The 25,740-nt window shown below is 42.2% G+C and overlaps 1 protein-coding gene across 4 annotated transcripts in view; it reads right to left on the reverse strand.

Annotated features, from left to right (window-relative positions):
• The window catches only part of LOC147893517 (ARM repeat superfamily protein), a 207,170-nt gene extending 186,344 nt beyond the window's left edge, over positions 1-20,826 (reverse strand). For all 4 annotated transcript variants that reach the window (XR_015542194.1, XR_015542193.1, XR_015542192.1 and 1 more), the window contains exons 1-4: positions 20,634-20,826; positions 17,606-17,819; positions 17,162-17,257; positions 1,773-1,890 (exon numbers count right to left, since the gene is read on the reverse strand). Coding sequence is in view for 1 of the 4 variants with exons in the window: in XM_087385521.1 (XP_087241647.1) it covers positions 1,773-1,890; positions 17,162-17,257; positions 17,606-17,819; positions 20,634-20,790 (585 nt within the window). In the remaining 3 variants the exon portion in view is untranslated. The remainder of the gene's footprint in view (positions 1-1,772; positions 1,891-17,161; positions 17,258-17,605; positions 17,820-20,633) is intronic.
• Positions 20,827-25,740: the final 4,914 nt, after the last annotated feature.

Genomic DNA, 25,740 nt, shown 5'->3' on the forward strand with positions numbered 1-25,740 from the left:
TTTGGAGCTTTGAAAAGCTTTGTGAATGCCATCTGGAAACCACTCAAAGAGAGTGCAGCTGAGGTGCAATGTGATTGCATCTGGACAGCCAATGGAATTACACTCGGAAAAGAGAATGCCTTTGGGTTGAGCCTATGGGTTAAGTGCACTTATGTGATGGTGTTCTATGCTTAAAAGCCTTGCGAAGGCTTAGTGAATTGGGGCTGCATGCTCAATTGCAAGGAAGGTCTCCCAGATGCAACTTGTAATCATTTCACTGTGAAATATAAAGAAATACCGAAAGGGGCGCCACGGTGTTTGGGGCCAATTGGGTGCACTTGTCTATGTCTGTTGAGCAGGGGCATTCTAGCCTCCATCCCTTTTTCAGTGGTTTTGTTTGTGAACAAATGGGTAAATGCCAAATGGTGATCATGCAATGGTTAATGGTTGTGATATATGCTTTGTGAGCTGTAAATAAGTGCTGAAGTGATTAAAGGTTTAGTTCCACTGCCCTCTGAGTGATTAGAGGCCGGTTTCATCCCCAGCCTCTATCATTCATTGTCCCGATGTATAAGTTAGCTATGGTAATGTCCAGTTGCCGAATGATGGCCCACAGTGACTGTGGATGCGAGTTGCAATTGTGAGAGCCGTAACCACACTCTGACATAGACATAATCTTAGCAACCTTCCTGATCTTAGAACCATCCTGAACGCAGAAAGTACTTGTGTCCGCAACTGCATGCTAGGCTAAGGCTCTTCAATCTATGATTATCATAGATCTAACAACATGTTATTACATTGCACTCTAGAACCAAAATAGTAGGATAGAAGCAATAATTTCTTCTCAACTTTGCTACACACACTTAGCTTAAAGTAAATGCTAAAAAGTTCAATGCCAAAGTATTTATTTCATAATGCTTACAACGACGACCTATGGTATAGAAGCTCGAAACATTGGTATGTTGAAGGCCAAACCAAGCATGTCAAAAAGTAGATGGAACACCTTCCCTCAATCGTCAAAAGATCATTTCTAACGCTTCAAAAGTTGCTATATACCCATGGGTGATTCGAGTCTGCTTTAAATTCCCTCTTCTCCAAGTTGACAGCGCTAATGTTTCTCGACTCACTCTAGATCTACGACGAGTTTGCTCCAATTCTGCTGCAACCCACATTCAAATATTTGTTTACCTACTTTCTCTTTGTAACTGGAAAAAAAACAAACTTAGTTTTCAATATGCATTGCTTTCCTTAAAGGGGATCAACCTCGAGAATTCATAAGTCCTTAGCACACAATTCAGGTACTTGTGCTCTAAAAGTGATATCCATATACGTCCAATGGCCCCTTCATAATCAAGAACATCGTAACATTTAACACGATGATATGGAACTCACAGCTTCATAAACTAGGCTTAATTAATTTTCACATTGTTTGCAAACTCTTGAAAATAATGCATTGTGCATAAAATATCAAAGTATTTTTTCAACATTCATATACATGCATTGGTTACTTTTTAAACTTGCAAACACATGCGTGGATTTCAATAATAACAAAAGTCCCATTGAATGGCACTTCCATTTTACATGTCACATTATCATTACAAAAATATGAAATGCCATGCAGCAGATAACCTTTTTCAATTGTTTGAATTTAAAAGGAAACCTTAGACTAGTCAATTAGAATGCCTCTTCAATATATACAAGAATTGTAAAAATGTGACCCATTTGCTCATACGATCGCTAAAGATACACTGTTTAATAGTAGTGGGAACCAAAACTACAAGGCTGTTACATACACATTCACAAATGGCTTCTAGTACTGCCATGTCTCGAAGGCATTGTTGCACTATTGACCCACGAGGGGGAGCTGCTCCTGATTTCTTTACACCTTCAAGAAAGCACCATTTTGTATCCCTAAGGAAACCCAACATAATAAAATGAGAATTTAGAGCAATACATCAAATCTCGCCTATATACATTCCTAGCGCTAGACATTGTATCCAACTAGTAAACGTAATCTCATATTTAGCACTAGATGTACTTGGAAAACTTAAAAAAACCAGTTTGGATCTTAAAAATCAATTTCATATGTTTGTGAAGTATACACTGATCATACGACAAAAAATGAAGAATCAATATGTCAATGAAATTTGTATTGTCTCATTACGACCTAAATATGAGCCGCAATCTCAATTTCGAAAGATTTCAAAAGTCAAATTACCTCTATTAAATGACACAAATAAAAGGACTCAACAAGCAAATGAAAAAATGAGTGAGGCAAGATAGACAATACACATGTGTGCGTTTGGTACTACGTGCTTGGACAATCAAAAGGCAAATGTAGTACCCACCAAAATTGGCTCTAATAGGCCACTTTTATATTAGATATGCATGTACGAGTAAAATGCAAACTAGCTTTCAACTTCTCTTTCTCTAAGAGGTTATGGAGACAAACTGGCATCAAAATACTAACATCTTTTTCTCCAACTCTATTTGCCAACATACAAATCATGTCCTCTAAACTCACAAAAAAGATGAAAAAATCACGAGACAAGATAGAGAAGAAAAGACGCCCAACACCCACACAACATGAAGAAAGAACGACAATTAATGACCATAAAAGAATCGACGAGATTTAAGGGAGACTTATATAGAACAAATGTTCTATCACCAAAAATATCTCTCAGAAACTATATTTCTATTGAAAATGTCTATCACAAGCATGAAGTTAAGGACAAACTAGGGCCTAGGATATATTTCTACAACTTATGCATGTTGGTTTTTCCCTATAACAAGCTAATTTGTATATCACAGGATATGTTTTCCATCCCTCTTTGTCGACCTTAAAAATCATGTCCTCTCAATTGATCTATATGACCACAAAATCACACATCTTGCAAATCCCTCAACTTGGTTGCTAGAAATCCCTCCTTTTACAATTTGGATCCATCTTCTTAACCTTAGTCACATAGTTTCTAGATATACAATGAATGAACAAGAACAAAATGACAAAGAGACTGTTAGATGCCTAATAGAAATCAATGAAGTAACATTGTAACCTCTGATCCTATGTCCCCTCGTAAAAAGGTGGTCTCACATATAGTAATTGCGACGGAAACTTACCTGCCCTCACATATGGTAAAAGGCAATCTCACATATACAGAAACTTGCCTACCCTCGAGCTCTTTGCCTCAATAGAATGTCTCTTGTGAAGGGTTGTGCCTCATAGGAAGTGTCCCGTTGAAAGGGCATACCCTTCCACAAGTGTCCATTCATCAAACCATCATTAACTAGCTTATTATATTACATTGGTCACTGCTGAAAAGTGCCCCTAACTAGCTTATTATATTACATTGGTCACTGCTGAATTATATCTATAATTCTAACACCATATTGATGCAAGCACTGTCGAGCCCCTTGGTTTCCTGCTTCACCGTAACCACACTAGATAATACCGAGATTACGACTGACGTAACATTCCCTTCCCCTTAAGAATGGTTTACGTCCTCAAAAACAAAATTGGGAAACCTCCTCTGGAGACTGCTTACCTTTTCCCATGTTGAACTCTCTTCAGATCTATCTTTCCACTTAACCAGACATTCTTTCCATATAGTATGTCGCGTTCTTTTTTCTTATGTATCTAAATAATTTTTTCTGATTCATGTGGTAAAGATGCGAGTTCAATAAGCTCAACTAGGACTTCATTTCCAATGAGATTATCATCATCTCCTAATTTTCTTTTTAGCCTACTAACATGAAAAACTAGATGTACTCTACATCCCTCAGGTAAGGCTAATTTGTAAGCAAGTTCTCCAATCCTCTTAAGTATTGTGAATGGTCCACAATACCTAGGAGACAACTTCGGACATTTACCTGTTTTTAGAGATTCTGAAGATTCAGGTACCTTAAGGTAGACTTTCTCACTTCAAACTCCAACTTTCTACGATGGGGGTTTGCATAACTTCGTGCTCTATCTTGAGCTCTTCTTATGCTATCTTTAGCTAACTTAAGCATTTGATTCATATCCTCAAGAAAGTCTTTGGCCGCTTGAACCTTCTCTTTTTCAAGTCCCACTGTCATTGGGGCTCTAGGTTGAAATCCATACATCATCATGAATGGACTGAAACCTGTAGCTGAATGTTTGGCACTGTTATATGCAAATTCTAATATGGGCAAATATTGTTCCCAATTAGTTTGCCGTTTACTTACATATGCTCAAAGCATATCCTCAATGATTTGATTGACCCTTTCAGTTTGACCATCACTCTGTGGATGATCCGCGGTGCTCATATTCAATGAAGTTTCCAACCTCTTAAACACAGCCCTCCAAAAATGGCTGTTAAATTTGCTATCCCGGTCACTAACAATACTAGCGGGTAGCCCATACAGTCTATAGATATGCTCCACAAATAGCCTAGCTAATTCTAGAGTTTTAACATCTTCACTGACAGGAATAAAATAAGCCATCTTGGTCAACCGGTCCACAATTACCCACACAGAGTTGTGCCCCCTCTATGTCCTAGGTAGTCCCACAATGAAATCCATGGAGATGCTTTCCCATTTGCCAGATGGAATCTCCAATGGGTGTAGGATGTTAAGCCAGGAAATCTCCAACTCTAGAGGACAGGATAATCAAAGGCCAAATTGGCACAAAGGTAAGATAAAATACAGGTAAAAGGCCACAGGTGAATCTCTGTCAGGACGAAAATCAAAGCCAAAATACTTTGTTAAAACCTCGTCTCTGCCAGAAAGTGCCGGAGATAAATGGCCTCTGTGGTACGATCATACAAGGCCCAGTATTCAGCCTCAACAGAAGATCCAGCAACAGTTTCTTGTTTACAGCTGGACTTGTAGTGTTAGTCCTGGTCTGAAATGTAAACCATAAGAGTAAGTACCACGTATGAACCGCAAGATACGAATACATGCATGCCAATGAGTGTGCTTGGGTTCATTAAAGTACTGACTGAGAATGGAAACTGAGTAAGAAAGATCCGGACGAGTGTGAATGAGCTAGAGCAGCTTGCCAACAACCTGACGATAGAGATGTTCATCAAAGGGAGGAGACTCCAAGTCTTTTGAGAGCTTGACTGTGGGATCCAAGGGAGTGGCAGCTAGCTTAGGCTCGTGGGGAATGATCTGATCAAGGAGTTGAAGAGCATATTTGTGTTGAGAAACAAAGATACCACCAGAATGCTGAACAACTTCCATGCCCAAGAAATAGGAGAGAAGACCGAGATCGGTCATCTCGAATGTGGTGCTGAGTTGAGTTTTAATGAATTGAAGTGTGGTGGTGGTAGAGCCCAAAAGCAAAAGATCATCTACGTAAAGTAAGATAAAGCAGAGCCCCTCTGAAGATTGATGTATATATAAATTCGGATCAAAAGGAGTGGAATGAAACCCATTAGTTTTGAGGAAGGTGTCTATTTGGTGGAACCAGGACCGAGGTGCTTGTTTAAGCCCATAAAGAGCTTTGCAGAGACAGAATACCTTATTTTCATGGCCAGGAGGAGAAAAACCTGGTGGGGGAGCCACATAGACTTCCTCATCGAGGTAGCCATTGAGAAAGGCACTCTTGACATCCATCCTTTGGAGCGACATTGGTCATCAACATGCCCAACTTTCTAGGCAATGCTGACAAAACCGATTCTTTTTGGGAAGGTTGTGCGAGGCAAGTTTAATACCAGAGGAGTTATTGGAGTTAGGAGTGGGAGAGGGCTTCCCGGAGCTGAGTTGATCTTTTTGAATCCCGGAGAGAAGAGCCCCCTCTGAAGTAGGAACACTATGTTTTTGGTGGACCTGAGAGTAGAGACGAGCATAACGCAAAAGTTGACATTCGAACTCATAAAAAGTAGGAAGGGAGGGTTGAGAAATGATTTACTGCATAAAACTAAAATACTTGGGCGGGAGTTTGTTCAAAAAGAAAGTAACTTGGTCATCTTCGGATTTGGGAGGACCAGTTGTGGCAAATTCAGCAACTAACCGCTGGTAGTCTGCCAGTTTGACCTTGAGATCATCGTCAGTAGTGATCTGGAATTGCTGGTGATCGTGGTCAAGATTGATGCGACGAGTACGATCTCGGGCTGCATAGCGGTCAATGAGATGTGCCCATCGCTCAGAGGCAAGGTCAAAATGCTGTAATTGAGAGTGAAATTCAGGCAAAAGACCTTGCATGATTTCGACAATGGCGGCGGCATTACGATGTCGCCACGAGCAAACTACCTGATAAGGATAAACATGAGGATCGGGTTGCGGTTCAGTATTTTAAACGAGTTCCCATAGGTCTTGAGAATCAAGCACATGGCGCATGAGATGTGACCATGTGGTATAATTAGACCCGTTAAAACGAGTCATATCAGTAAAAGCATGTCTGGCTGTTGCAGAGACAGGGTGAGAGGAAGAAAGGGAATGATAGGGAGAAGCAACCGGTGGAGGCATGAGAGACTTCAGAACAAGAGCGGAGTGAGAAGAAGGGAGAGGTGGCACCACCGAAGGAACAAAAGGATTCGGAGAAGGTCCTGAGGGGGAGGGATAAACATGAGAGGCGGGATACGACATGAGAGGGGAAAAAAGGGGCAGCGGGAGAGATAGAGGGAAATAAACTATAGGAGCCCAGTGGCATGGGAGAGGATGGAGGATGAGAAGCCACTGGAGGAAAGATGGCAGCGGAAGATATGAGAGGGATGGGAGGGAAGGAAGAATGAGAACCGAAAGCAAACTCATTGTCTGACGCATTTCTCCTTTCTCGTCTACGAGTGTTCACATGCATGTATGGATCTGTGTCCTCGTGATTACTCGTTCCTATGCCTTGCATAACAGATGGAGTTGCACCAAGGGAATAGGGCAACATACCTTGCACTGATTCTTGTGGGATAGGCATTGTCGAATAATCCATTGTTCTCATGCCGGCCTATCCTCTTTCGTCAGGGTATACTTGTTCTTCGTCGGCACCGAACTTGAGATGTTGCTCTGCTTCTTCTGAGTTGAATAGAGGTCCTTGTTGACGTATCGAAGAAAAACGTGGAGAAGAAGAAGCACGAGGTGTGCGGGTACCTGCTTCAAGTTCCTTCCATTTCTGAACTTCAGCAAATTCTTTAAAGAGTTTGGAGAGGTATTCATCACCTTCGATCCTTGCAGACTCTCTCTCGACATATGACGAGGGTGGTGTGTTGAATAGAGGTCGATTCAGGCTGAGATCGCTTCGGGGAAGAAGGAGAAGACATCTTCAGTTGATGATCTATCTTCCAAGCTTTCCAGGTCAAGGCTCCGGTGTCGATAGGCACACCTTGCTCTGATACCATATAAAGAAAGTTCTTGGAGACAAATAAAACAACATTGAAGACTAATGATAGCTGAAGAAGAAATATATATCACCAAAGGAACTCAATACAAGAGAAGGTATCGGAGAGAAGCTTTGGAGGGAGCAAACATCAGTCCTCCAGGGCAGCCAACTGTAGTGGACTTCTGCACTAGCTCCACAAGTTGGAACTGAACCAGATCTGGGACAGCAAACTGATGCAAGGTTTGCTGCAGATCTGGAGCAAAAAGAACAGTAGATGGAGAAGAAGTTGTGGCTGATTTGGAGCAGAAGTAGGAGCAGAAGTTGGGGCAGATCTGGAGGAGAAGTTGAGGCAGATTTGGAGCAGAAGTAGGAGCAGAAGTTGGGGCAGATCTGGAGGAGAAGATGGAGCAGCCAGGAGGCAGGAAGGAAAGGCAGAGAGAAGGCAGCCAGGAGGCAGGAAGGAGATGCAGAGAGGAGGCAGCCAGGAGGCAGCCAGGAGGCAGGAGCTCAGGGTGTGCAGGGACCTCAGGAGCAGAAGCTGTGAATGAGCACCTAGGCCCCCCCCCTTTAAGTAGGGAAGGGCCAGCCGGTCAACCAGCTGGTCGGCCCAGATCTGGCCGACCTGGCCAGTCTGGTCGGCCAGATTTTGGCCGACCTGGTCAGTCTGGTCGGCCAGTTTTTGGTCGGCCAGATTTTGGCCAGTTTTGGCCTCCGATTCTGGGCTCTTCTAGTGCCGGTCGACCTTTTTGTATAAGTACTGCCCCAACAGCAAAATCACTAGCATCTGTCTCAACCACGAATGGTTCATTGGGATCCACTACTTTTAAGACAGGAGCTGCCGCTATAGCTACCTTTAATTTTTCAAAACTTCTCTTTTGAGGTTCATCCCATATGAAGGTGCTTCCCTTCCCCTTAAGCTGGTCCATCATCGGAACAGCAATCTTAGCATAATCTTGGATGAATCTCCTATAGAATCCTGACAAACCTAAGAATATCTGTAATTCTTCTAGGTTTGTAGGATGTGGCCATTCTTTGCTATACCCACTCAGTGCAACACGGGTGAAATAATAGCCTTCATCACGTCTGCGATATACGATTGGGGATGTTGGAAAACTCCAACTCATTTCCAAAAATCCAAGGCAGCTAGTATACGAAGGTGGTGCACAAACTTGTGGGAGGTCCATCGCTTCTCACAGGTACTTGTTGCACTTCCTTCATGACTCTTGGGGATCACAACTAACTCCTTGATTCTTTTCCAATATTCTCAGTTGAGTCTCATGTGCTCTTTCCTCTCCACCACATTCGGTTAGTTTGGGCCTGATTGAATCTCCCTACTTGATTCCCATTTTTCCTTGGATGCCAAAAGTTTTGAGGGCAGGGGGGGAAGCATTCCCTCCAAGGAGGTCCTTTGGTACGCCTCAGTGACAAGATTGTTGTTCCCATGACGGACCAGCTTAAGGGGAAGGGAAGCACCTTCATATGGGATGAACCTCAAAAGAGAAGTTTTGAAAAATTAAAGGTAGCTATACCGGCAACTCCTATCTTAAAAGTAGTGGATCCCAATGAACCATTCGTGGTTGAGACAGATGCCAGTGATTTTGCTGTTGGGGCAGTACTTATACAAAAAGGTCGACCAGTGGCTTTTGAAAGCAAAGGGTAGTGATAAAAAAGTCTGGCTGGTCACCAAAAGCTATCTTATCTGGGTCGAAGTTTTGTGCTGGCGCTCAAGCATAGAAAAGAGCGGCAGTATTCTTAGCAATGAAAGCCAAGGCAAGTATTTTTAGCCAACGCAAGCTATCTGTGGGCACTCTCCACTACACAGAGCGCACCATATCCTTCAAATATGGATCCAAAGGAGCTATTCACCAAGCATCTCAACCCATGTACGATTACAGCCTGTATAATATGAATTGGGAAATCTCATTTCAAAACGATAGTGCGGATTTTGGGATTGATTAACAAATTAACGACAATCCATAAGAGCGTCCGTCCACCGAGAGACAATTCATCGATGCCTGAGTGCATGAATCATCTGCCCAATATTCTGAATTCGTTTGTCAATCTCATTCCATTCCGAAGTAGCATCTTTACGTTAAGACGCCATGAACTTCGCTCTGGTTGATACTAATGAGCTTGCCAATTGTTTCAGCAACAATGGATTGAGATGTGTACTTTGCAATTAGCCTTGGAATCCTTCTGCTCATGTCGAAAACTCAGAACAGAATCTCTGCTAGCCCCTTGCGGACAACTAATGCTTATTTCAGCGTTATGGGTCTCCAAATCCTTTCCATCAGCTGCTCCGTGACTTATTACTTGATAAGTTCTTCATCCTATCAGCGCAAACTAGCATCCCTCCAACGGAAGCTTTGACACAGACTCTGATTTCCCCTACACAACTATGGCATCACGACCGTCATGGCAGAACTTTCATTTCCTTGGAGTTGAACTTTCATTGGCTCTGATACCAGTGTTACATTCCCACAAAAAGGGCTCATCAAAAGTCTCTTCCACCCAACCACAATCCCCAGAGTGCCCTCGTACGTGAACTCCTCTTCGAGTTCCCTCTCCTTTCTTTCTTTTTGGAGCCTATCTCTAAAAATCTCCCCTGAACCCAATGCTTGCCACTTGGAGTCCAATTGGGTGCCACATGTCCACCATAAAGGACCTTAGAACCCTAGTTCCCTTTAGACCTTAATATCGCACTCCATATTGATGCAAGCACTGTCGAGCCCCTTGGTTTCCCGCTTCACCGTAACCACACTAGATAATACCAAGATTACGGCTGACATAACAGTTACCTTCTTCTTGGTGGGTGAAGAATGCAGAGTTACAAGCAGATTTTTCTTGGAAGTGATGTGCTTTGAAGCACCACTATCAAAATACCAAGTATGTAGTGTCTCATCAACACTGAAAGAGCATTCATCCTTTGAAGGATCGTAATTGCAAGTCAAAAAAGCATATGGGTCATCATCATTAGTGGCTGTAGTATCTGAACTACCCACTGAAAAATCTTAAGTGCAAGACAAAAAGGCATAGTGCTCTTCAACCAAGTTGGCTACCTATAAGTCTTGTTGATGCCTGGATGGGCAGCATAAGGAACTACATGATGCTGCGTGCTTTTCAATAATTCAGACATAGGAGCTGCAATCTCGGAAAACTGATAGACCTTTGTATGGTAGACGTTTGCCAATCCGAGAAAAGAGCGGACATCAGGAGTAGGCCAGTTTCAGATTACCTCGACCTTCTTGGGATCCACGGAGATGACTTGAGCCATTGGTCAACAGTATCAAAGTACATGCGCAGTTTTGCGAGCCATTGGTCAACTATTCGGCGCTTTTGTTGACCAGTGTAGGCTTCCGGAAGTTTAATGTCAAGTCTTTTAGTTTTGGAAGCTTGGAGTAAGTGTTTTCTACCTCTGGTGTCCTGATGTCGAGTTGGTAGAAGACAAAAGTCAGGCTTCAAATTTCAAAATTAGGGTTTGCTGTAGAGGGAGGCGAATCAGCGACCAAACAGTCCGGTTGTGGGCAGAATATGTTGCCAGCAAAACCATGAACCACCCAGGATCTCGATCTGTTGTGTAGAGTCGAGATTTTCTTATACAAGAGGGGCTGGCTGAGGAGATTTGTGGGACAGCAAGGCTTCTGTTCGCAGGCTGAGATGGCGAGGTGAAGACGTAGAGCAGGCTGTGCAGAGATTGGCGTCAGGCTGCCACTCTTCTGAGGCGATGGAAAACATCCATGGCTGAGCAAAGGCTGGCGAACAGATTCAGCAGGCTGAGGGCAGGATTGGCATAACTATGGAAGGACGCCAAGGGCTGAGCAAAGCCTGGAAGCAGAAGTGTTGGTGGGGAGCAAGCTTGGCGTGGGCTGGCAAGCAGAATCAGCAAGGGGGGAGCAGAATCGGCATGCTAAATTGTACGGAGCAGCAGGTGCCACTTTCGAGACGGCTCTGGCCGATTTGCGATGGCTGAAATAACTGCTAGGCCTTGCTTTTCCCAAAAATTAAAGGTTGGGTTACTTGAACCCAAGGATAGTCTTAGGTTAGGCCTTGAGTGTAGGGGTGGTTGCCCTTTTTAGGGCCCCTCTAGGTACCCTTTTGTAGGTTGGTGCTTGGTGCCAAAGGGTGTGCCTATTCTAAGGGGTATGACCCTTGGAATAGGTGTACCTTTGAAGGGGTGCAACCCTATTTTAAAGAGGGGTGTCCCCACACGAAAAGATGTGTCCTTTTTTCCACAATGGGGTGTGTCCCTTGGGTGAGGAGTCAAAAACTCTTCATCAAAAGGTGTGTCCAATGGTGAAAAAGGTGCGTCCACATCAAAAGACACGATTTTTGTCGTGTCCATTCACATCAACTCGTGATGTGAGGGAGATGGAGAGGCCACTGATGACTTTAGGTGGGGTTGGCGCTCAAAAATTTTACGCTCATTCTCTCCATCTCTTCCATGCAACATGTGTGGATATCCTTCTAGTGGAAAGAGATGTATCAGATAGGCGCTAGAAGGTGGGAGGCATTTCCTACAAGCAGGAGCGAAATTTGCTCTAATACCACTGTAAGAAATCCTAGATTTACTATATTTAGAAATGTGCTAAGGAACAGAAAGGAGACTGAAATAGCAAAGAACAAGGAATATTTGTATTGCTTGAGTGTCTGTAGTGTGTCATCCATACAATTGGGCCTCTCTTATATAGAGAGTAAAGAGTCACACATGAAAAGGTGTGTACTTCAAAGTGTATGTGCATGAAGAGGTGTGTACCCCTTGTGAAGGGTGTGACCCTTGATGAGAGGGTACATTACAGTGGTAGTGTCTCTTTAATAGAATGTCTCTTGTGAAGGGTTGTGCCTCATAGGAAGTGTCCCGTCGAAAGGGCATACCCTTCCACAAGTGTCCATTCATCAAACCATGGACATCAAACCATCCATGAGTCTCTAAGGTATAGAGAAAGGAATACGTCACAGATCGTGACATACTCGGTCTACGTCGAGTCACTCACCAAGCTAGTATTGCAAAGCCACATTAATCTCCCACCAAGAAAAACAAAAATAATACCAAGAATCATATATCCCATATGATTATCCACAAAAGAGATTAAAGAGAACCCATCACATCCTCAAATAATGAAAATAAGCCCGGGTATAATCCATGATCTACTCTATAGCCATGACCTACTAAACTACCAAGGATTGGTATGACTAACTTAGGCGAGCTGGCAAGTGCCATAGATCCAAAATCTAAAGCATCGGTCTTCGAGCTTGAGGTTAGCCAAGCACCGAGCCGCATCCCTAGCGACAACCCCGTTGTCCCATACCAAGTCCCATACCAAGACATGACATAGGCTTGCTCTAGGTCAAGGAGTCCATCCCGACATATCAATACAAATGAGTCCTTGACTCATATATATAGACTCACCCAAGAGTATCCTCATCCTAAGGGCACCAATACACTGGCGATACTCTCAAACTATACTAACACCTTTAAAGGGTCCATTGCTTGCACCTAACCCCCATCCTAATTGCCAATTGATAAAATGACCTTGGGATCAAAACATGTCTCCCACCACAAAACTACCTATAAAGTAAAAAGTGTGCAACAAATGTATGTGTGTGTGTAAGATATAGAGCAAGAGAGGAAGAAGAGAAGGGCTTGAAAATTGTCGCTGCACCCCGTCATGCATCCTCCCTCCCTACTGCCTCTCCTCGCCTCTTTGCCTCTTTCCACCCCTCTATTGACCTACTCTCTTTCCCCTCCCCCTGCCTTGCTCTCTCTCACCCCGTTGTTTGCCCCTCCGCCCTGCTCTCTCCCCCTTGCTGCCACTCTTCCTCCCCCCTGTGCCTATTCACCCCATTCTTCTTCACCTCACTACCTTCCACTACCTATCCCTACACCTTTCTTGTTGCCTAACCCTTCGCTCCTCCTCTCACCCCTTCCCTCCCCTTTCTCTCCCTCTCATCAGCCCCTCTTCTCTCCTCTCTCTTCCCCTCATCTCCTCCTCTCCTCTCAACCCCTCCCTCTCTGCCTTCCCCCTTCAGCCTCTCCCTCTGTTAGCCCCCCTCCCTTCATCCTTTTCCAAGCAACGGACAAATCTTCATTGTTTGAGTCCGCCTTCCACCTCCAATTTACGAATAGCTACCCATTCAACCAATCATTGACCACTTCTGTCGGCTGCAATAACTTGCGTATCTTCAGAAGATGTATTGTTACAGCTCGAAAAGGATGTATAGTTCAAGAGCTCCACCACCGTCTTTGCACGCATCCATGGGTCCCACCCTTCCACATCACAGCTAGGGACCACACACTTGCTACCTTACCTTCAAACCTCACCCCCCGCCTTTTCAATGTCCGACTATTAGGATGAGCTTCTTTCAAGTGGCTTTGGATTCTCTACATCCATGGGTCCCACCCTTCCAGATCACAAGCTAGGGACTGCAAAGCTTGCTACCTTACCTTCAAACCCCACCCCCGCCTTTTCGATCACTAACTATTGGACTAGGATTCTCCTGAGCCAAGGATCTCCCTTACACCTTTCATGTTGGGTTTTGACCCTGTGGAGGAGGACAGACGAGTTACATCAACTCTTCATCAAATTCCCCGGTCTTCCTCAAGTTTATCAATCCCCTTCTCTTCCCCCTCTCTCACCTTGAAGGCATCTCCATGTGACGACGTCAACCACCATGATCCATGAAGGTGGTCACCATCAAAATCTAAGAGAGCAATTATTTCCAAAACCAAATGCATACTCCTTTGGTACTCACTTACGAATCAAGAAACCCAGTTTTACACCCATCAAGCAAAGGATAATCCTCTAAGCACTAAAAGGGAGATGACACCATGCCCAACAACTAAAGAAGAAAAGAAGTTTAAATAGAAATGCACGTCCCTCTTCTAGTGCCAACTGCACTAGACCAAAAAGTGTGACAAAAAAGAGTTTGGTTGATTTCCCGCAAACTAATTCATCCGGTTTATGCTCTTGAAGAAAGAGAATATCAATGGGGCCCTAGATGAAATCAGCTATCTACGGCGGCTATGAGAAACATACCCTACATCATAAGTATTCCAGTTAACAAGTCATCCACAGATAAGTAAGCCTGAAACTGCTTCCTTGACCTACTCGTGGAAACACCCACCCCATAGTGTACCCAATCTCCCAGGCCTTTTCCCACCTACTGTTAGGTTATGTTAGTGAGCTTAACATAACTAATTCCGTTAAGTCAAAGATAACCTTAACAAGGGACTTGCATTCCCATTCGTACCCCTTATGTTTTTTTTGCAAAGAAAGCAACCTTCCATTAATGATTGAAAAACTTCATACAAAACAGCAGCCTCGAAGTTGCTAAGTATGGAAAAACCCAGAAAAAGGCTGAATGAAAAATCGGCCTGTTCCAGAGAAACCTAGCTCACTGCCTAGGGGATCTCTCGTACTGGGGCTAACAGCCAACTGGGGGAACTATACAACCAGTGAATCCCTCGCAGAGTGAAAATGTAAAAAACTCCTGCAAGCCAAGCCTTGCAGAATCGAGCACGCCTCGCGAGAGTCGCCCTAGAGCCTAGGGTCTATGCTCCCAGGTGGAGTGGAGGGTGTAGATAATATCCTGCCACATGGCGACCGGTCGAGGCAGTGTCAGGGGAGCTCAGATCGATGAGAAATACGCCTCTTCCATAGATGGTGACCTCCTGAATGTAGTCACCCTCTAGTGCCAAGCTCGCTAGATCCACTCTCGCACCAGTCTCCTTGTAAGAGTGAGGCCCACAATTCTGCAATCGCCTTGTCCTGAAGTGACCGAACTGCATGCTTCACCTGTTGCTTGTCGGTTAGGGAAAGAAGAATCTTAAAGGTTGTGGAATTAGAGGGTGCTGCCATAGAGCCCCTCTAGCCAAACCAAGGGTCACCACCAAGAAAAACTTCCCTAAAGACAAACAAACCGCTCACTGTTGCCCAAAGGGAAGGAAAAACCAAGGGCCAGCTGCGAGGGAACGGGTACACCAGTTGGTTACCAATGGAGAGGGAGAGCCCTCAAAGATGAGAAGGCGAATGGGGGGCGAAGAGGGGACGAACGGGAGACGAGGAGGGAGTCAAGGAGGAGGCGAGGTGGAGGTAAGGGCTCTGACGCGAAGCGAAGGAGGCGAGGTGAAGTCGAGGAGAGGGCGGAGGGGAGAGAGCGAATGAAGGCAGGGTGGAGGAGGAATGGAGGGGGGGAGGTGAGAGGATGTGGGAGGCGGGGGTAGGTGGAAGGAGACGGAGGGGCGGAAGGAGAGGACGGGGAGGCAGCAGGAGCGTAAGGAAAGGACGGAGAGAGGGAAGTGGGAAGAGGAGGCGGCGAGGAGGAGTGGGGCGGAGGCGGAGGCTGCCAGAGGGAGGAGGGGGGAGGGCAGAAGGGGGAGGGAGGGAGCGGCAACCTGCAGGCAGGAGGAGGCGAGGGAGAGGTGGAAGGAGGCGGGGAGGAGAGGATACAAGAGGAAGGCGGAAGGGGTGGGGGGAGGCGAGGCGAAGAGGAGGGTGGAGGCTGAGGCGGAAGGAGGCGGGAGGGGGGGGCTGAGACGAGAGCTCAAGGAGCTGCTTCTGGGGATTTCCAGTACCCCTTATGTTATGCACTAGTGGACTTGATTAAAACTTTCAGGTTTTTTTCCATACAAAATGGTTTATTTCATCAATCCAAAGTCCATTCTTTAAAGTTAAAGTAAAATTGGATTCTTCTTTAGGAAGTAACATGTTGTCTAGTTCTGAGTTGATCTTGACCATGAATATTTTTAAAAAGAATCTTGCTTAAAGGGGCATTCCCACTGCTCAGCCTTCACCATTAAATTTCTACATTTCATCTTCTCTCTTCACAGAAGTCCTTAAAGTATATCTTTTGGTGGGCAGTTATTAAAGGTAACTAGGCTCTCTAAGCCAATGGGAATGCACGCTTATGTAAACACTCCATTAATAGCCTTAACCAGTGCTCCCTAACTGGTGCCTACTGACACAACCCCATCACTCCTGAAAGCTCTGACCTGCAAGCAACCACAAGAACACACGAAACATGAGGAATCTGAGTTTAAGTCAATAGGCTCTCTAAATGCCAATGGGAATGAACGCTTATGTGAACACTCCATTAATAGCCTTAACTAGTGCTCTCGGCAGGAGTGGTTCCCTTTGCGTTGGCCATGGTATCATCATAGATGCATGCATAGTTCATGGCCTCTTGCAAAGTGGTACATTTGTTGTTCTTGATCTTAAGTTTATACGAATCAGGCAAGCCATCCACAAAGAAGCCCAATAAAGTGAGAGGGTCCATCATTGTGGCTCTGGTTTGGCAATCACGAAACTTCTGAAGATAAACTTCAAAAGTCAAATTCTGTTTATCCAAGGCCTTGAGCTTGCCTACGATGTCATAGTCCTTCTCTTTCTTCAGAAATTCTTTCCTGAAGACTCTTCAAATTCGATCCAGGTGGAGGGATTTGGCCGCAGCTCCTTCCACCAAAGTAATGCTTTTCCAGATAAATACCCTGCTGTAAGTTGCATCTTCTTTTCATCAGGATAAGGGTGAAACTAAAGTGTACTTGCCACTTGTGTAACCAAGTGTCAACCACTTCCTTGGTCAGCAAAGAGAGTGCAAATCAAGATTATTGCTGGAATACTGAATTCCTGACTATCTGATATCTCAGTAATCTCTCGTAACAATCAGTTGCACAAGCATTAGCTAAGAATTTAGTCTTGTTATCACCACATTGTCATGGGTGGTGCTCTAAAGTGGACTTCACAATATCTAAATGATTTTCCAGGTGCATTTTGATTTGTGAAAAATCTCTTATTGAAAGCTATTTTTCATAGTACACCAAACACGCGCGCACACACATACACATGCCTGCATGCATGCAGATACGTGCATACGTATGAAAAACAAATAGAAAATCAGATTGCAACATACTCAATTTGTGAAAGTTGCACAATCCGCACAAACAGGCTCGTTTCATGGTATGGAAGAATATTCATAATGACATCATCTACATTGTAGATGTGAATCCTGCTCAGAAGACAACATAAAACAATAGAATCAGCCACACAAGAATAACTCAGTGAGCTGACAAAAGAAAACTGGATTTGTATACACCATTCACAGACTCTGACCAGTGGACTTCAAAATCAATCATGGAAATGTGCAAATACAAGCAAACACACCCCTATGAAAACATGATTTTAAAAAACAGAAGCTTTGAATTAACTTTTCTGCTTCTGCTTCTTTAGATGAAAGAGCATATTCAAGGTAATCTTTATGTGTAGATAGCAATCCGCATCTTCTAATTATAACCCACCCATTCCCAAACAAGCAAGTAAAATCATTGCAGCATAAATAAAAGATGATGTCACCAACTTGTATCGACGAATCAAATATTCGAGTGTTTGATGCGCAGGGGTGAGCAGCAGGAAGTCTGAAAGTAAGCGTAAGTAGGCACGCACAGAGACATCAAATTTTGCATTGAATTCCTGCCCCTGTCGCTCTCTGTCTACTTGGCAACTTTCCATACTGAACAGTGTTTTCTTGAAAGATTGAAAACGTATATCCAAAGTAGCAAGCTCCTCCAAACCTGCACATAATTTGCCCAGGGAAAACAAACAAGAAAACGATCATGTTCAGAAACTTACAAAAAGGTGGAGGAAGACATGATCGCCTTAAAAAGAGAAGAAGTTCCAGCCCATAGAAACTACTACTCCTATAGCACAAAACAAAATTACAAAGCTATTTTGTCCTAATGACAAAGTCAATGGCTTAAAGCAATATATGTCCCTGTAAACTGATAGAACCCTTATCTATTACAGGCCATTTGTCTCACATGTTTTTTATGGTAGAGACCTTATGCTCGGCCTTGGGACAACATATCTTTGACTCCAGTACAAATCCTGGTTTCTAACCACAAAATCACATTGAGGGTGAAATCATGAAGTCACAGGAAGGTACCACACGAGTACCCAATGTATTGGCCCCTTGGGACCCCTCGTCATTTGGCTTCCTGAACTTTGATCCCTCGGCCACTAGATGGTTTAAGAGTTAAACTTTTTCTTCTATCCATCCAAGTGAACTTTTGATTCCTGTCTCTCTTCTTGGAGAGTACATGAGTGTCTGTATATACCTAGATGAATCCAGGAAGATTCTCAAACTCATCCTCTAAAAACACAACATAGTGCAGTTTCAATCTCACGATAGTCACTCATAAGATTGAAAACCATAAACTTCATCACGCATAGCAGGGACTAGCTACTACGACATCCCCACTAACGTCATCAACACCCAATAGTTAGACCATAGTATAAAATTATGCTCTCACATATACAAATCCACACACCCACACATACTTGAGCTTCCATTTATACAAAGTCTTCGTACTGAGTTTTTGTCGGCACTCCGGAGGTGAAGGGCAAACTCAACCATGACGAAGGCTAGCACTAAAGGAGAAGGCTAATCAAAAATCTCTTCAATCAAGCTACAACTGCTTGTGAAGTCTAAATGATTTCATTTTCCTCTCTCCCAAACCAGCATCTAAATCTAGCTGATAGGGCAACGCACCATTTAAGATAGAAAGAATTATCGCAATACCAGCAAGCCGCAACTTGGACAAAAACTTCACAAGGTGAAATTTGCATGTCCGCTAATACAGCAGAAGCATATACCTAGATGAATCCAAAAAGATTCCCAAACTCATACTCTAAAAACACAACATAGTGCAATTTCAATCTCACGATAGTCACTCATAAGATTGAAAACCATAAACTCCATCACGCACAGTAGGGACTAGCTACTATGACATCCCCACTGACGTCATCAACGCCCAACAGTGGGGGTAGACCATAGTATACAAAGATGATCTCACACATACAAATCCACACACCCACAAATACTTGAGCATCCATTTATACAAAGTCTTCGTACTGAGTTTCTGTCGGCACTCCGGAGGTGAAGGGCAGACTCAGCCATGACAAAGGCTAGCACTAAAGAAGAAGGCTAATCAAAAAGTAGTCCAAAATCTCTTCAATCAAGCTACAACTACTTGTGAAGTCTAAAAGATTTCATTTTAGTCTCTCCCAAACAAGCATCTAAATCTAGCTGATAGGGCAACGCACCATTTAATTATCGCAATACCAACAAGCCGTAACTTGGACGAAAACTTCACATGGTGAGATTTGCATGTCTGCTAATACGGCAAAAGCATATACCTAGATGAATCCAGGAAGATTCCCAAACTCATCCTCTAAAAACACAACATAGTGCAGTTTCAATCCACGACAGTCACTCATAAGATTGAAAACCATAAACTCCATCACGCATAGCAGGGACTATCTACTATGAGTATCTGTATCACTCTTCTTCATTTGCTCATAATTCCTTGCACAGGCCAAAGCATCGTACTTGGTGTTGGGCTAATCGACTTTCACCAGGAATTGATTTGATGATCCAGGCCTTCAATGAACCTTTAGATCCGTTGAATTCTATTAGGTCAGGTCCTCTTAGAAGATATTAAGAAAACATCCTGTTTCATTTCGTTTCATTTCTATCCTGGGACTCCTCCATAATACTGAAGGCTGATTTCAAAAGACGCCAGATAGTCCAAGGCTAATTGAATCAAAACGCAATGAAGTGCCAACGTGACAGCCTTTAAACAGCCTGTTTCCAGCAGCTTTAACTCCCCACTTCTTTGTGCATGCATTCGACTCCTCCCTGCAATAAAGTCCAAACGAAAAATGCCACCTTTATGGAGTTGTTTCAATCTCAATCTATAAACGTCAATGTCATAGAATTCTGTTTCTGTCTCTGTTGATCGTTTGATAGCCCTATTTGGATGTCTTCATCTGAGTATCGAGTGACACTTTTGGAAGATCTAGGACCCACTAGAAGCTTTCTTATATGTACTACCGTCTTAAAAAACATTCTAATAACAATTGCATATCTGACTAAACCAGGTAAGGTACCCTGCGTAAAATTCTATAATGCAAGACTGCAACTATGGTCTTCCTTTTATTTTTTATTTTTTTTCCTATGGTCTTCCCCATGACCGCCTAGGAGAGTACAACCTTTTTCTTTTCCATGAATGCACAGTTTTTGCCATTTGCATGAACCAGTTGGACGAGTAACACTTGCCGAGGACTAAGACCCTTAGTTTAACTACAAGACTGAGAAACAAGCACAATCACCATTTAGCCACGTAGCCAGTCGACACCAAAAGAGCTGTTCTGTTCTAGACATTCACCAAATGAACTTAAAACATAGCCAAGCATACTAACTTTTATAGCCCTGGTTAAAACAAACAGCCCTGGAGCAATACCACACAAGCATGCTACGTTGCGATAAGGAAACTATATTTGAAATGACGACTACTATATTTGAAATGACTTCAAAATGGATGGACCTGATAAAGCGAAAGAATATAGAGTTGTGATGTCGACATCGGCCGCTTGACGAGAGTCAAAAAGAATAGATGGGCGGGTGGTATTTCTCCGATTCGAGAAGGCACTTCCATCAGGAGAAGCCAAAGCTTGCAGCTGCGTGGCGAGGGAAGTCGCCATAGCTGCCACCCAGAGTGTTCTGGATCCGGGGCTTTAGGTTTCTCAAAGATTATGATTATTGCTAAACATTAAATCAGGGTCTACTTATTGGCCTGAAGGTCTAATCAGAGGTTTTCACTTTGAAAAGCTCAAAATGTGGATTTTGGGAAATTCTCATTTGAATTTTTTTGGCCTGCCCTTGGGGGTAGGTCTAATTGGAGGTTCTTCTCTAAGAAGCTAAAATTCAGAATTTTCGTTTTTGGAAAGTCCTAAATTTTATGTTCGCCACTCTCTCTCTCTCTCTCTCTCTCTCTCTCTCTCTCTCTCTCTTCCTACACATCACCTCTAGTGTATTCTTTTTCCCTTTTTTGATCCTAGGCAGACCTTATGAATTATTAAATATCATTCACCTTGTCATGATTTAGCTAAGTTGCATTTGCTATTTGCATCCCTTTAATTCCTCTCTCTCTCTCTCTCTCTCTCTCTCTCTCTCTCTCTCTCTCTCTCTCTCTCTCTCTCTCTCTCTCTCTCTCTCTGGGCAAGCCACATGAATGAAATTCATCTTATTATAGAAATGAAAGGAAAGGCTATGAAATACTTCTAGCATACTTGAAACATTAATGGAAAAATACAGCAGAAAGCCTCACTAAAGGGAAAAATGAATTTTCCACTTTGAGTGACATAATGATTAGTAAAAACGTGGATTTTATGTCATTTTCAGCCCTTAAATGCTTCACAAACTCCTTTTCCCACAAAACCATTGAGCTCAAATGCTCCCTGGTTTTGGGGGAACTAAATGGGAAGAAGGGGTAGGGGACCACTTGCCACCTTGGCATAGCATTTCCCATTTCCCACAAAAGTACCACAATGTCATAAGGCCTTAAGTAAGGCATTTTACTGCCCACTGCTAAATCAGTGAACCACCAACTATAATAGTCAAGCAACATTAATACTATTTGCCACGAGCGTGTAGACCAAGTGGCAAATATGTGTGGGTGAGTTAGGGGTTGGTTCAAAGTTCAAGCCCTAGGGGCAACTCAAGACCACATCTTGCTCACCCCATCTAGGGCATTGTTTCATACTTGATAAAAGAAACAACGCAAAAAAAAACAAAAAACATTAATTAAGGTCTAATGAACTTGACGTTGCTTCCCTGACCCGTTGCATGATGTGTTGTGCTAATGAGTAAATATTAAGGATTTGCTAGTAAAGTGCAAATAAGTATTAACTCTCCCTGCAAAGAAGATCTTTCAACCACATGTTTGAAAACAACTATTTTAATCTATTTAGATAAATATGTTTTTTGCTGAAAAATAAACTAAACCCAATTAGATATTGTACTCGTGGATTTGTCTCCCTTACAGGGCCATGTTCCTCGGTAGGTCATGATAAAAGATGATTTAAATCTCTACTAGAACTTCTTAAGAATGTATTTACATGGCAAAAGCATGATCCTAACAAAGGTACCTATAATCTATCACCTTGAAGACAAAAGCATAGAATCGAGGAAAGTATCTTAATAGTTGCATCAATGCATGCAATAGGGCTACAATAAGTGCAAACTATAGAGCAATGTTCCATCAAAATTAGTTGAACAAAGGTACCTACAATCTATCACTTTGAGGAAAGCGATCTACCAATTTGAAGACAAAATCTTGGAATAGAGCAAATACCCATAATAGTTGCATCAATACATGCAATAGGCCAGCAATAAGTGCAAACTATAGAGCAATGCTACCATCAAAATTACAACGCTAGCAAAGTGCTCTAGCCTTGCACATTTCAATTTTTGGGACTATCACGTTCTCAATGTTGGGGGGGGGAAGATGTGTAAAGCCTAGCTTTGCATGGTTTCGTGGCCATGTCTCTTAAGAGAAGTTAAGATAGAGTCCTAAGAATAAATAGGTGCATTTAGATGTTTGGGGCCAATCCAAAAGCCTATTAATTCATCATTCAATCTACTATATTACATTAATTATTATAGTCGGTACACAAGGCCATGCTTCATGAAAGAAAAGTTGGGAGTAGTTTAAAAGGAGGTCAAAAATTCTAGAGCTCTTAGTGAGGACCAAGAAAGGAGACAAGTAAACTCTTTAAGTGGGAATATAAATCCAATGAAAATTGTAATATACAAGATAGTTAACATGCTTATATATATAAGAATGGGGTACGAAATGCAAAGAATCGAACATGTAAAGAAGTTGCAAGGTTTGTGCTTAATCAAATTGGATGCTAAATCAATATTTAGAGGATCTTATGAAACTATCTTATAATGTCTCTTGATCTCCACTCTTACTAGCTTCCTCTTAACATCTATCATCTACCACCTTTCAAGCTTTGTTCTACTCTTTCGACCTAATGCTCTCTTCCTTTTCCATAAGTTTTGACTGCCCCATTTCGGGAGTTGTGTTCCTCCCCTCAACCATAAAAGAAAGGGAAATGACAAATCAAGGAAGTGCATAATTGTGTTGGTTGGAGGCAGTCAATAGAGCGAGCGAGAAAAAGTGAGCGACAATTAGTTGAAGTGATTGGAAAATCAAGCAAGCAAAGAAAGAATCTAAGTTTTTAATAAAATAATTGCTTGAAGTATAAATTATTCAAAAGAGTGGTTATATGTCACATTTCTTGAAATTGAGTACTCTAAAGTTAAGGACTATTGTAACATGACCCCATTTGGGTTTGGCAATTATCCTGGGGGGTCACTCATAAACATGTAACATACCACTTTTGTGCATTGAGGGGTATTTTTTAGTGGGGGACTTACATGTTGTTTGTGTGCATGAGGGGATTTATAAAATAGCAACTTAATGTAATTTATATATGTAGATATTTTAAAATGTAAACACATACATGGGTTCAACCATTTACATGACAAAATGTAAATTGCAAGAATGGGGGTAATTTTTTATACATGCTTGCTTGCACATGCTTGATGGGTTTATGAAGGGTGATCCCCATAGTGCAATTAAAAGGTAGAGGATTTTAAATTTTGGTTTTTTTTTTTGCCAAAATAGACAGTGTCTTCTCGCTCCCTATTATGGGAAACCTTGCTTTAAACTTGGTGCAAAAAATTAGATAGAATTTCACAAAATTCATATTCTGATGCACACAATTTTTTTAGATGGTGCAAAAAGGCATGATATTGATCTAAATCATGCCTTGTCATTTGATTTGATATGTAACATTATGCCATTTATATTTGACAATAAAAAGATGTAGGGATGTTAAAAACTCATCTTTTGGGCCAAAAAAATCATATGTTGACATCTTGCAAAAATACAGGGATGTGAAAATGTTTAACGCGCTCCCTGTTTTGGCCCAAAAGATTAACGCGCTCCCTATTTTGGCCCAAAAGAGGACATTTTCACATCCTTAACGCGCTCCCTGTTTTGGCCCAAAAGAGGGCATTTTCACATCCTTGTATCTTTTGATTTACAAGTCCAAATAGGGTCATGTTACATATCAAATCAAATGGCAAGGCATACTTTAGATGATTATCATGTCTTTGTGCACCATCTAGTAAAATTTACTGCACCAAAATATGAATTTGTGGTTAATTTGTTGCATTGGTTAGATTAGTGGGAGGTAAGAATAAATCATTAGGGAAGGATACGTTTCCAGTAACAAAGAAACATGGGTTTCATTCCAAGAGTGAACAGAGTTAAAAAAGCTAAGCATTTACATATGCATGCAAGGAGTCCTTGGAAACACCCCACCTGTGTAAAAGGTTGCATTGATGATCTCAATTACTCTAGTGGAAAGAGAGAACTTGATTGCAGTTACTGTAGGGTTTGTCTTTAATACAAACAATGAATTGGAAATTGAACATACAAACTATCTCATGGATGATGTGAAATTAGTGTTAGTGGCTCAGAAAGTTATATGCATATTTAACCTTCTAGCATTGAGGAAACATATGGACTTTTGAATAAGTTATTATTTTTTGCTACTGAAATGGGGGATTATAAATCTTTTATTGTTTTTTATTGCTCGCTTTTTACACTACAACAAAATCCATCGATAGATTAATTGCTTTCAATCAAGGATTTTTTATGACTTGGCACCATCGATAAGGTGAATCCATCTTGAAGAATCGAATTCCAAACGGATATATTCATGACATACTATATGTATGCAGCAATTCCAAGTACATTAACTCATAGGGAGAGGACATATATCCATGACATACTATATGTATGCAGCAATTCCAAGTACATTAACTCATAGGGAAAGCACATATATTGCACAAACCCAATAAAAGCTTAAATGGTTTGAAATAATCTCCAAGGAGTTATGTAACAAAATAGCCCAATATTTTGAAAGAATCCATTTAGAAAATATTGGCACATTACAGACTCTACAACAACATGCAATGGGAGGATATGGTATGCATGTAGATGATCTAACAGATAAGTGAAGGATGCTCAAATTGTGCATTGCCATGGAGATATTATTGCAGTTAGCAAACATCTTTAAATTTAAATGTGGAGATACCAAAATTGTAGTGTATAATTAAATGTATTATTAAAATGTAGTTTCTATCGTTGAGGATTTGGGAGTCTTGTACACATGTGCCATGCACATACGTGTGGCACACGCATGCACACATCGACACACACACTCATGCACATGCATGCGTGTATACATGCACACATGCATATGCGCCACACACAAGCACACATGCACGTGCACATGTGCACACACACATGCATGCACACATGCTCACACATACACATATAAGGAGTTGTCTACTTTTGTCAACTTAGTTGGTATGCTCTTATACACACAAAGCCATCAAGCATATTATACATGGTAAACCTTTTCTCAATCTATCCTTGGAATCTTAATAAGAATTAACACTTACTCTTTGAGTTATTGATAACCAACAAAATTACTCTTCTTGTTTACTCTAAATTTTAAAAGTAGCTTTCTTTCCCCTCAACCTAAGAGGTGCCTTTCTTCATGGTATCT

Source organism: Dipteris shenzhenensis, chromosome 15 (assembly GCF_047967505.1).
Source record: "Dipteris shenzhenensis isolate YYH24624 ecotype China chromosome 15, Dip_SZ_1.0, whole genome shotgun sequence".
Lineage (NCBI taxonomy): Eukaryota > Viridiplantae > Streptophyta > Polypodiopsida > Gleicheniales > Dipteridaceae > Dipteris > Dipteris shenzhenensis.